Below are 12,989 nucleotides of genomic sequence, written 5' to 3' on the forward strand. Positions count from 1 at the left end.
GGCGGGAATTTTTTTAATGATATTCTAATGAGACGCTTTGTGACATCACAATGCCCGGAAACCAACGCTGTAGTCCAAACCGTTCGTTGTAGTTCTTGAAAAGGAATTTTTAAAAAACAAAATATCTCCCTTTGGAGTGGACTTTGAGATTTGTAACTTTCTAGATCTTTTTTATGCCCAAACATACACACTACACACTGACTAAAATTAAAAAAGTGAAAAAGCATAATAGGACCCCTTTAAATATATATACAATATAATACGTAAAAAGTACAATATAAAACTAAATACAATTAAAAAAAAATATTACTAACCCCAAACTTTTTGACTGCAGTATGGTTTAGGAAGAGAGTAAGAAAAAAAAAGTAAAGAAAGAAAGAAAAAAAAGAGACAAATATAAGGACAGAAAGGAAGAAGAAAAAAGAGAAAAGGAACAAGGATTAGAACTGGAAGCAAAAAGAAGTGGGAGAAATGATAGGAAAAAACATGAAGAGAGAAAAATGAAGGACAGGAAGCAAGAAAGGAGGAAAGACGTGAAGGATAGAATGCAAAGGTAATAGAAAAAAGATAGTAACAAAGTAGGATGGAAAAGAAAGGAAAGAGAAAAGAAAAGAGATGAGTATCAAGGAGTAGGAAAGAAAGAAGGTATGCAATTAGGACTGGAAGGAAAACAAGAATTGAAGGAAAAAAAGGCAAAAGCAGAAGGAAGAAAAATAACAAACGAAAAGAAGAAGAAAAAGAAGAAGGAAGGAAAAGGGACAGGGACAGGGGGGAAGGATGGAGGGAAGGGCAGAAAGGAAGAAACTTCATTGATGCACAAGGAGAAATTCAGGAAGAACTATATTTTCATGTCCAAACTATAAATGTAAAGTTCTCATACGCATGCTAGCAGACATTACCCTCATTGCTGATTGCACTCGTTATGCAGGTTCAATGAGCGAGGACCCCATGTTTCCTAAGACGCAGTGGCCGACTCCTGATCTCTGTCCCACATGCCATGAGGAGCAAGAAGGCCTTCACGTCTGGAACGAACAGATGGTGCTCGCTTTCCTCAAACAACACTACGGTGCTTCAAACATCTCCCTAAAATACTCCAGCAACAGCCAACCAGAGCCAGGCCCTCCTGCTCCCGACAAACCCAAAGCCATAACCAAACCTAACAGCAACAGTCACCTCAACCAGAACCTAAAGCCATCTCCTGACAGCGTTCCAAAACATCAGAAGAGGACAGACATCAGTGGTGCAGGAGAGAAACTCACCGGTGTCCAGATAGAAGCCAGGCCAGGGATGACATTCCTGGGTCTGGGATTCTCCAGCCTGGACATGAGTCTCTGTGTGCTGCTCTACACCCTCTCCTGTGTCTTCCTCATGTTTATGTTTTTCTTCTTCCGCTTTCGCTCAAAGAGATGGAAAGCCAGAAACTACCGGCCTTACGTATAGCAGCGGAATGCTGAGATGGAAAACTGTGGATAAGGTGAATGTAATATATGAAACCCCTGCCAAGTGTTGAAGGAGATTTTAATTTATTTGATTACTTTTATTTGTTTCGGTTTTTGTTGTTGTTGATGTTTTTGTGAAGTGCTTTGTAATGAAGAACTTGTCTAATGACTGATGAAAGTCCAACTCGAGTATCAGGCCTAGTTGTGTGAACAAGCACCTGTTAGCGAGTATTTCTCAACCCTAAACAAACAGAGAGGATGATTTAACAGGAGAAACTATTTTATTAAAGTAAAAGTAACAACCGAGCTCAAAGTATATTTTTATGAATATTCTACATTATTTATAGAGATTTTTATTGAAATATTATATCCTAAGTTTCTCACAGGGTATGTTTCACTCTCTATGAAAGTCACACTGTCCCCATATTTCTGTTTGATGGTCCAAAAAACACTTGGGAATATGATTTATTCTGTCGCTCAAGGTCGCTAGCAGAGAAGCCAGTGACACGTAACACACTGCCTGCCAATGACCAGATGTGGAAAAACCCTTGGTTTTGTTACTCTCATGGTCCATTGAAATATGCTATATGAACTCTTTTTGAAATATGCTATATGAACTCTAATTTTTTTTTTTGTCTGCAAGAAACGTCACAACAAGAGCTACTGTGGTACATGAAGTTAATTTTAAGCATAATTTCTATTTTTTTTAACCTTTTAAATCCTGTCTTAATGCTTAATAATTGGTTGTACTGGTGCAACTCAGCATATATACTGTATAATGACTACAATAATCTCTTTCAAAAAAATAAAAATGAGTTTTTGGTACTCTGTTATACTGAGCACACTTAGTGAGTAAACCTTTATTCATAATCTCTTCTTTTTTTCTTTAGATTACCGAGACTCTTTTGAACTGGAACTTTTCAATAAATATTTTATAATTTTACTATACTATAATTGTACTCAGAGGATTCTTGATCACAGACCATTTATTGTTCAACATCTATAGCACTACAGCAGTATTTTGATTCAAAGTTTAGAATTAAAATGTGTTGATATTGTAAAACTTTCAATATCATTATCAGCATTTGGTTTGTGGGCTGATTTGTAATGTGTTCAGCTTGTGATATTTATTTTATGGAACAGTGTTAATGTGGACCTGAGGCTAAATATTTATAAAGCATTCTTAATAAAATACGGCTTCTGTGTTGTGACAGTATGTGAACATAATGGTGGCCTTCTAAGCTGCTCCAAATTAACGGCTGTAAATTGCATTGCATTTAATTATTTCCAGTGTTTTAAGAATTATATTTTTATGTAAAGACTATTTTTGGGGGCGGTTCTGTATATATGTAGTTTGTCCTTTCAGGAAAGTTATTGCATTTTGTATAAAGAACACTGCAAGTTGTCTTTCAAATAAAAATGTATAATTCCCATCATTTTCTAGTTCATAACTACCAACAATGCACATACACATATTTGATGTTTTATATAGCACCACTATAATATACTGCTACATGGGGCATAATGTAAATATGTTTCATTTTGAGATCGGTTTTCTGAAGAGTGGTTCTTAAATGATCATTTATCAGGAGAACAGGATGTACCATCCTGAGAACACAGTGTAACTGCAACTTCAAGTCTAAGCACATTGGGAGGTCATTTAAGTTTTCTATTGCTTGTAAGTCTGTGTCTGCCCTCTAGTAGGCAGTATGGAGTATCCCTTTCCCCACCAGCTCAGACTGCAGTCTGTTCTCCCCAGGGACATCACACATGTGACCATACTAACGCTGTCTATTACTAGAGCTCCAGCTGTCAACTTAGATGTCTGCACAGGCACTCTTGTTTCCAAATGTAAAATAACTTGCTATGTTCATCTCTTCAGACTGGAAAAGGACATTTTCCTCAATGACAATGTGCATTTTGCACTGGAAACAAAGTTTGAGGGCAGTTTCTTCAAGAGACAGTTTAATGTGTCACGTTTTGCTTTTTTCACAGCTTTTAAAGAGACCAGACAGACAGCTGGAAGCAAGTTTTGCAGCATTCACAGGGAGTGTGTCTGCTACACTTTATTGATTTATTATAATTTTCTGCTGTTGATATTAGACAGAAGACTGGAACACGGCAGTTTATCTCTAATAGCGCTGACTCACGCCATAGCCCATCGGCATCTCAGCATTAAAAGCCAGCGAGTCAGAGACTGAAGCATAGCGCCTTCTTCCCCACTTTGCTGAGAGATGCTGCTTTACTGCCCCACTGCTCTGTACTCAACTCTTACTTGTACACTACAGTCTCTCAGTCATCCGTCTAATACATGCCGCCTTAAAATGCTTCTCTGTTTGATGGACTTATCTGACATTCAGGGCAGCTTTGAGGCTGAGTCTCTCTTTTCTTTCTCTTATCGGTTGAGTATCTGTCTGATGCCGTGTTGGCACATCTGATTGGGTATGCAGACTCTGTACTGAGTATGCCAGCCTGTGACAGGGACTGCAATGCAGAGCTGCTCTCCTGGCACACAATTTGTCTGCCCTTAATGTAAATAATCCTGAGCACGGAGCTGATCATGGCAGAGACCGCTTCTGATGGATTATCTGTCTGCACGCGTTCGGGTTGGTGCATGCGGGGTGCACGCTCCCGTTCTTGTCTTTTCTTCATGTGGTGATGCTCAAATAAAAGTGAGCCATTGCACTCTCTCTCTCTTTCTGTCTTGCCTGTCTTTTGTCTCCATCGCACATGAACACGTTTACTCTCTGCAGGGCAGTTATCCGCATCAGGCTCTCTCTCTTTCTCTGTCTCTCTCGCTCAATCTCTCTCTCTCTCTCTCTCTCTCTCTCTCACTCTGTCCTTAAATGACTTTCCTTCAGTCTCACTCCCTCCCCCTCTCTCCCTAGTCTCTGTGTCTGTGCCTATAGCCTCTCTCCCCCTTTCTGTGACATACAGTAGATGGTGCATCGATTGCACATAGACGCTTGCTTTCCCTCTCGCTGGCTCAGTCCTGTGCGGGGAGGAAGAGGATGGATTGAGACGTATCTCTGATTCTCAAGGTTCCTTTCCTCATGCTGAGCTGCTGTGAGGAGCCTGCCTGCATTCTCTCTCTCATCTCGGACGATTCTGCTATAGAGGTCAGGTAGTGGCGGGGTGGAGAGGGCAGGTGGGTGGGTGTGTTTGTCGGTCACTTTTCAGCTTCTTTTGAATACTCCAGGCAAGCTTATGCTGAGTTGCCAAACATGCAGACTCTAGTAATGTTGGGGTGAAGAGAGCTGTTTACCAAGGGAGTTGCTGTGCAGCATTTCTGTCGCATTTTTCTGCTGTGTCTGCACCAGATAAACATTGTGTGACTTTTGAATCTAGTCATTTTCTGTTTGTTACCTCATCAAGCCGGTCCACCTTCATTTTGACTTTCTGCTGTCTTAGATGTCTGGTGAGAACATCCTGTCTTCTCCAGAGATCTGAAACGGGCATTATGTCTCAGCTCTTGCACATGGAGATTCCAAACTTCGGCAGCACTGTTCTGGACAGCCTGAATGAACAGCGGCTGCTGGGCCAGCACTGCGATGTGGCCATCATGGTCAACGGACAGGCCTTCAAGGCCCACCGTGCTGTTTTGGCGGCCAGCAGCCTCTACTTCCGTGATCTGTTCAGCGGTAGTGCCCAGACGCTCTTTGAGCTGCCCTCGTCTGTGGCCCCATCCTGCTTCCAGCAGATTCTGTCATTCTGCTACACGGGCCGGATGACGGTGAGTGCCAGCGATCAGCTGATGGTCATGTACACCGCAGGCTACCTTCAGATCCAGAACATCATAGAGCGAGGAATGGACCTCATGTTCAAGGTCAGCGCTCCATACTGTGACTCGCAGACATCTGCCACAGACGATCCCCCGAGCCCAAACAACAACAACTCCTCCCTGTTGCTAGGCGACCAACCAACAACTGTCCGCAAGATCAAGGAAGAGAAGCTGGAGACCCTGGTGTGTGCTCAGAATGGGGAGCTAAAGTACTCTGAGGAGGACAGGAGACCTAGGGGCAGATCTTCAAGGAATGGCACTCTTTTTTACACAAGTGGAGGCATAAACGGGGTCATACCTGTGATGCATGCTTACGAGCTCTCGACCCGAGATCATGCCAGTCCCGGTGCCTCTAGCCTCCCGACCACAGACAGCCCAACTTCACACCAAAATGAGGAGGAGGATTTTGAAGACGACTCGTACGAGAGCCTGACAAATGGGAAGATCTTTGGGGGCTTGTCCGGGATCTGTGGCAGTAAATGTCTTTTAGTGGACTTCTCTTTTCCTCCATTGCAGCTCAAAACACTACGGATTGATCCCTTTGAGTGTGATCTGTTTTGTCTCTTCCCAGTGAAAGAGAAGATGGAGGTGTCCTCCCTGCCTCTGTCCTTGGAGAACCGTTTCTGTGTGCTGTTAGGAGGAGACAGAGAGGCTCTGCCTGCCGGACTAATCAGCCAAATCGGCTACCGTTGCCACCCTGCTCTCTACACAGAGGGCAACCCTGGAGAGAGACTGGAGCTGATTGCAGGTGAGGCCTGAATAATAGCAGCCTGTCTGAAACTCCATGTCCATCTGAATTATTTATCAGTTCAGACTGAGTCATTTGAGTCACTGATTCAGAGCTAAGGTCTCCTTGTTTCTCTGTTGGTGCTGTGGAAGGATCTGGTGTCTTCATGACTCGTGGGCAGCTGATGAACTGTCACCTCTGTGCTGGGGTCAAACACAAAGTCCTGCTGAGACGCCTCCTAGCTGCTTTTTTTGACAGGTCTAAAACATTACAAATTTGTAACAAGCATGCATGTGTTTCTATAGAATGTCTGAAATACTAAGAGCTCAGTTCTACAGTAAAAGTAGCCAAGCAGAGATGGAGTCAGTGTTCTAACATTCAAATGTTTCAGTATATTGTGTTTGATAACAATAAGGACTGCATGGTGTTTTGGAAAAATATTGTGTGTGTGCCCTCCAGTGGTTGACTATGGTATTTTGACTGCAGGAACACACTGGCTGACAGCTGTGGGACTGGAATACGTTCCTCAAATTGTGATCCGAATCGCAAACCACTGGACAGTCGCATACTCAACACAGTGAAACGTGAGTGACCCTTTGCTATGCTGTTACAACAAGCAAAATTTACTCTATTTATGTTACTGGTCTTAGTGGGCATGATTGCTTGGTTAACTTTTTTTTTAATTTGGCTTTAAAATCTTTCATTAAAACTTTCCTTGCCTCCAATTTCCACTTTTCATGATCCAATCAGTTCCACCTTACCAACTTTTCTCCTGTTTGATTTGTAATATGTTACAATATGGATGTGAAATATGTTAAATATTGACTTGAAGCATTAATATTCCTTTTTTCTCTCTGTTTTATCATTAGTCTACTGTCAGAACTTTGCCCCTAACTTCAAAGAAAGTGAGATGAATGTGATCGCCGCAGACATGTGCACCAATGCCCGGAGAGTTCGCAAGCGCTGGCTCCCCAAGATCAAGTCCATGCTTCCAGAGGCAATCGAAGTGTACAGGGGGACTGCGGTCCTGAGCCAGGTGGAAGGAGCTACCCAGCCAGGCAGTGGCTTTCCCTTTGAGTCAGAGTTCAAACACCTGGCAGCGTCAAATCTGACTCTGGAGCAGCATCTCTATGGAGACTGCAGAGAGACACTGAGGAATGGCTCTCACTTCAATATAGAAGAGAGGTCCCAAAAAGGTAAAGAAGTCAAGACTGAGCCAAGCCGAGCCAAAGAGTCAGACAACCTGCAGGAAGTTGAAAAGCTTCCGGAAAGTCCAGAGAGGGCAGCCAGTGTGCTTGCCCTCAACCCTGCCAGCAAGAAAGGGGAAAAAGAGCGTGCAACCAGCAGCCCCATATCACAGAGAGAGGAACAGAACAGACAGAGACCACTAAAAGACGATCAGTGACTTCTTCCATTTCATCATTTCATACTATTAAAAACTGGCCTGCAGCTTCTCACACCAAAAAGGATCAATATCAGAAGGCAAATCTCCCATGCCAATGAACATCACATTAAAGCTGCATGATCATGGGAACTGGACATATAACATTTTTTCCAGGATAGACTGAAAAACATCTGCATTAAATTTAGTTGTGATTACAAGTTTACCTACCCCTTGCAGAATCTACAATTTTTTTTTTTAAATAAGAATGGATCATAATCTCATTTTAGTTACTTACCTTATGAAGCTATTTGAGAGATATTTACATTTATTCTACGAGACAAAATAATTACATTTAACTGATCCTTTTCAAAAGTTTACATACCCTTGGATTTTAATATCATATAATGCCTCCTCAAGCATCAGTGACTGTTTGTAGGTCTTTTGTAATAGTTGTGCATGAGTTTCTGGTTTGTCCGGAGTAGTGAAGCTGTTTTTGACAAAACCTCCAGGTCATGTAAGTTATTTGGTTTCCCAGCATGCTCTGCACATTTGAGTTCTTCCCTACAGTGGCTATATAATGCTGATATCCAGTTTTGCTGCTCTGGATAATTGAGGGACTCGTACAAAACTGTGATGCTTGAGGCAACTCACAATATTAAGAATCAAATGTAAATAAATGTCTGATTAGGATTTTTGTGTAATTAATTTTTTCTTGCGAAATGTATGCAAATATCTGTTTTGCAGCTTCTTCAGGACAGTACTGAATTACTAAAAAAAACATTTTACAAAAAACACATTTTATTATCTTATTTTTAAAAAAATACTAAATGTTTTACTGATTCCCCAAGGGTTATGCAAACATCTGAGCACGACTTACTAAGAAATTGTAAGGATCTTTAATGAAGCCACTTAGCATACGTAAATACCGGCAAATATACAAGTCCAGTATTAAGGCAATCTGCAGTCTGTTTTTTTATGAATGCATGTGATGCATAAGCTCTGGCATTTCTGACTAAATGCTTTTGCCAATTACAGAAACAAATGGATCATGGACTTCTGCATGGCAAAAACAAGTGAAGGACAAAGGCTCTCCTTAATATAACACAACTTACATGCTTCAGAAATCAACTATACTGCTTTGACTCCAGCAGGACAGTGGGGTTGCTATGTACAAAGCTGACTGTGGGACTGCAGCGTTCAGTACAGTATGGGAAGCTGAACAGAGAACAACAGTTCTCTAGAGAGCAGCCTGGACTCTCAGTTTTCCCTCTCAAGCTTTTTAATCCTACTCTTGTTCTCAAGCTGCTGTATAGTAAATGCTTGCCGTTTTTTTTGCATATCAGCTGGTCTGGACATTTGAAACGTGATTGTATGATTGTTTTTGGAAGCGAAATAAAGGAAAGGATTATTTTGAGGGATAATTAGGTTATGCCTATTATTGTTTGTTAAAAAGGACTTTTGCTTGATTACAATGAAATTGATTTAACATGGCTGGAACGAGAAAACATTAGCACAGTTTTACTTGAATGCAGAAAATACAATACATGTGAAATGTCTCAATAAGGTCTAGATCAGGGATGGACAACTTTGGTTCTGGAGGGCCACTGTCCTGCATAGTTTAGCTCCAACCCTAATCAAACACACCTGCCTGTAGCTTTCTAGTGATCTTAAGCAGAGATTGTCTTACTATTTGGAGATGAGAGGGTCTGTATTACTTACTATTGGAGAAAGCATAACGGTCAACTTGGATTACGTTTGCCTCAATAACCAATCACATTTCAGCCTTGACGTCATTGAATTTCATTTGTGCGACACTCAATCGCCGTTTACGGATACTATAGGAATAAATGAGAACTGCCGTAAGCTGAATCCCACCTGTCGCAAAAAGTCCGTAACTTCTATTATAAAACGGTATTTTTTTTTTCCGGTGTAAACTCTAAAAATAGTTCAATCCAAAATTATTGTTTAGTGTAAAACATGTTGAAGATTAGCCGATAGGCTGTCAATTCATTAAATGATAAGCTGTTTCCTCACAAAAGGAAAGACCTCCTTTGTCTTGAAGACCTTGATTAGCTTGTTCAGGTGTGATTGATTAGGGTTGGAGCTAAACTCTACAGTGGCCCTCCAGGACCGAAGTTGCCCATCCCTGGTCTGGATGAACAGAGATAGTTACAGAATTCATTATCGTTAATAGGATTATCATTTTCTTATCTAACATCTCATTTGCCTACCTGCATTACTCAAATATCTCAAACTGAATTTTGTTCAAGTCATACAGGCAGATTTTCTTCTTTAAATACATGGATGGATCTCTGCATCTGTTCCCCCAACAGGCAGTTTTGTCTCCTTTACCCTGCAAAAGAAAAACATTGTTCATTTTCCAGATATCATTGACTATGTTCTTTGAATTATTAAACACTTCTTTTTAAAACTACTAAGCTGGAACAGATTCAGCAGCTGTCCAGAAAGTAACCTGCGATTTGGGCGAGGTAAACAGCATATTGTGGCATGTGTGGTGATTTTGTGATGGTTTTTAGATAGCACATCCTGATCCTCTTCCAGATGCCTCCAGATGTTGCAGAAATCACGAGCAGCACAATATTTCTCAGTTTTTCAGTTGCTTGTTCTCCAGCCGTAAGAGATTCCAAATAAAACGTATGGTTGAACAGAAAGAAACGATTAAGGAAGTGAATACATCAAATAATAAATACTCTGCTAAATAGTCAAATAAACTCTAAAAAGATGTTTCCTTCACTGAAAACTATTTTCACTGCTAGCAAATTTTAAAATTAATTACAATGAAAAAGTAACTAACACATTTAATTCAATGTGATGCTTTGAAGTAGAAAGACTGAATTAGTATTTTCTTGTCAAATATAGTAAAAAAAAAAAACTGAAAAATCTTTACAGTATAAAAACAAATTGCTCAAAGTACAATATAATCCTGAATATTTCTTCTGTGTCACCGGCTCTCTAAACTTAAATTATAGCAAAATGTAATTTGCGCTGATCATCCTGGATTACAAGTTTACCTACCTGCTGTCTTGCTGCTTAGAGTGTGTGACTGAAATCTAACCTGAGGACTTCCAGTGGTGCCAGCAGGGCACTTGCTGTGGCAGCTGCAGCTGAATTCTTCATCTGAGCCAGGAGGATATTTATAGCCCAGGAGACCCGCAACAGCACATCCGCCAGCATGGCTGCATAGTAGTATGACTGAAAGAGCACATCTCTCAATATTAAAGATGTTGATGTTGTGGGTCAGTTGCGGGTCCGTTTGACCCTTTATAGCCTGCTTTCACTGTCACGGTCACCACACAGACTAAATCACAAACAACAAATTGTGTCTTTTGAGCTGTGATTTGTCATGTATGGTCAATTTACCAAATAATACCTATGCTGGATCTTAAATGTTGACAGCACAGAAGGGTACACTGGTATCTCTACTACTAAACGTTTTTCTAACCCAGATTGTGGGCTGATATTGTCTGTTGCATGAATACATTTTTTACTTTTGAGAATTAATATCCAATTTCTGTACAATGTGGGTCAGATAGACATTTATGGGTATGTGCATAGGAAAAGTTCACAAAAAAAATGTGTAAAAGGTCAATTTTACTTACTCAATCCAAAAACATTTATTTCTTTTGTGGGAAAAAATTTTGAATTTTTAAATGATATCCTGGTTAAGAGGGTTGCCAAATCTGTGTAACAAAACACAGCCCAATGAGCAATTAAACTAGCCCAGAAACTAGCCTAAATAGCAACACTTCAAATATGCCATGCACTCTTATAGCTAAAATATATATTTTACTGTCACTGTTATACCTGAAAATCACTGTATAGTAGTAATCATACACAGACTGTTTTCATAAATAAATAACATCTTGGGGGAGGTAGTAATCCTTTATGTTTTAACTATTTGAAAATGAATATTAACAGTTCACAATATAAAATTAGCATTTCAAGATATCAATCGACAGAAAATGCTTCCATAGATAACATTATATTTTTTTATACTAGCAATAATTGTGGAGAGACCTGCCAATTTGTTACCATGTAAATGAAAACAGCTGCACACAGGTTCCTTCTCAATGCCGCTCCCTCACAAAATTCTCCTCACTCTTTCTCATCATCTAGCACAGTTTTATTATTGTTACAATATGAATATGGTAGAGTAAACTATTTTAATACAAGCATTTCTGTCAAATATAATTTATGCAATGTGTCAAACCTTTAACCACAGACTTGGAAACCTTGACTGTAAAGCTGTAAAATTAAATAAATATCTAAATAAATATTCCAAGTATTCCGAAGCTATACAATAGTTTTGTGTGAGGATAACACCAAAAGTTTGAGGTGAACCACTCCTTTAATATACCATATAATGTTAACAAAGACAATCTCCAGATCAACCAAAAAACTGTTAATAAAAACCATAAAAAGATAAGTGTTACAAACGTATACTAACTTTTACCTGTTGGGAGAACACCAACTCGTCTTTTAGCAGGCCATTTCCCTGAAGTTATCCCCAGTCCATCCTTAAATCCCAGCTCACTGTAACTAGAACACCTGTACAGGTAGCCATGGCCCATATATACAGGCAGTGTTGGGGAGTAACTACACTGAACAAAATTATAAACGCAACACTTTTGTTTTTGCCCCCATTTTTCATGAGCTGAACTCAAAGATCTGAGACTTTTTCTATGTACACAAAAGGCCTATTTCTCTCAAATATTGTTCACAAATCAAAGGGGTTACATTTGAATATTTACACACATCCACATACAGATTTATTTGAATTATTTCCCAAATTGAACTGCTACTCTAAAATATGAAGCATACAGCCCTATGCAGGGGCGCCGCTAGCAATTTTGGGTCCTATGAAAGAATATGAGGTTGGGCCCCCTACCGCACCAAACATATACTATATTGCCCAAAGTATTGGGTGCCTTTTTCTGTTCTAAAGAAAGGGGTGTCCCAATACATCTGTCCATATGTATGTACAAGTCACAGGTGTTTGGTGTGTTTTTGCCTCAAGGTCTTCATTTAAAGTCACACCAGAGGTGTTCAGCTGGGATTAGGACTTGGCTTTCTGCAGACCAATCAAGTTCTTCCACACTGACTAAATCAATCTTTTTTTTTTTTTTTTTAACCTTGCCTTATACACAGAGGCATTGTTGTGTTAGAATAGAAAATGGTCCTGTTCAAACTATTGGTATAAAATTAGAAGCACACAATTCCCTAGAATAGCATTATAGAGGTGTTCAGCTGGGATTAGGACTTGGCTTTCTGCAGACCAGTCAAGTTCTTCCACACTGACTGAATCAATCTATTTTTTTCTTTTTGTTTTTTTTTTAACCTTGCCTTATATACTGGCATTGTTTTGTTAGAATAGAAAATGGTCCTGTTCAAACTATTGGTATACAATTAGAAGCACACAATTCCCCAGAATATCATTATATGCTTAAACATTACGATATGTACTCGTGGAAATTACTAAAGTAGTCAAACCTGTTCATTAGAAGGGGGTGTCCCTATACTTTTGGCAATATAGTGTACAAGCCAGCCTAGCTATTCAAAATCTTTGTCTGCAATTTAATAATATTGACCTATTACTTTTGCTATTGCTTTTGACCATTAGGTATCAGTAACATAATT

The 12,989-nt window shown here is 39.8% G+C and overlaps 2 protein-coding genes across 5 annotated transcripts in view; both read left to right on the top strand.

Annotated features, from left to right (window-relative positions):
• LOC107672576 (sulfhydryl oxidase 2-like) overlaps positions 1–2,866 on the top strand; it is a 23,271-nt gene extending 20,405 nt beyond the window's left edge. The window contains exon 12 of the mRNA XM_016465824.1: positions 929–2,866. Within this exon, the coding sequence (XP_016321310.1) occupies positions 929–1,440 (512 nt within the window). The 3' untranslated portion in view covers positions 1,441–2,866. The remainder of the gene's footprint in view (positions 1–928) is intronic.
• Positions 2,867–4,513: 1,647 nt separating this feature from the next.
• LOC107672520 (nucleus accumbens-associated protein 2-like) lies at positions 4,514–12,019 on the top strand. 4 transcript variants are annotated; one of them, XM_016465749.1, is made up of 7 exons: positions 4,514–4,558; positions 4,851–5,968; positions 6,100–6,205; positions 6,434–6,531; positions 6,817–7,024; positions 11,191–11,193; positions 12,007–12,019. In XM_016465749.1, exons 2-7 carry the CDS (start codon positions 4,900–4,902, stop codon positions 12,008–12,010), a joined length of 1,488 nt encoding a protein of 495 aa, XP_016321235.1. In that variant the 5' UTR covers positions 4,514–4,558; positions 4,851–4,899; the 3' UTR covers positions 12,011–12,019. The 4 variants fall into 4 exon arrangements, with proteins under 4 accessions (XP_016321235.1, XP_016321234.1, XP_016321232.1 ...); XM_016465748.1 differs by lacking the exons at positions 11,191–11,193; positions 12,007–12,019 and having other exon boundaries at positions 4,851–5,695; positions 5,792–5,968; positions 6,817–7,582; XM_016465746.1 differs by lacking the exons at positions 11,191–11,193; positions 12,007–12,019 and having other exon boundaries at positions 6,817–7,582.
• Positions 12,020–12,989: the final 970 nt, after the last annotated feature.

Source organism: Sinocyclocheilus anshuiensis, unplaced genomic scaffold, assembly GCF_001515605.1.
Source record: "Sinocyclocheilus anshuiensis isolate Anshui unplaced genomic scaffold, SAMN03320099.WGS_v1.1 scaffold176, whole genome shotgun sequence".
NCBI lineage: Eukaryota > Metazoa > Chordata > Actinopteri > Cypriniformes > Cyprinidae > Sinocyclocheilus > Sinocyclocheilus anshuiensis.

Coding starts and splice junctions, on each gene's coding strand:
- LOC107672520 (XM_016465746.1), top strand. CDS start 4,900: ATGTCTCAGCTCTTGCACATGGAGATTCCAAACTTCGGCAGCACTGTT. Junction 5,969..6,099: donor GAGACTGGAGCTGATTGCAG/GTGAGGCCTGAA, acceptor GTGCTGTGGAAG/GATCTGGTGTCTTCATGACT. Junction 6,206..6,433: donor CTAGCTGCTTTTTTTGACAG/GTCTAAAACATT, acceptor TTTTGACTGCAG/GAACACACTGGCTGACAGCT.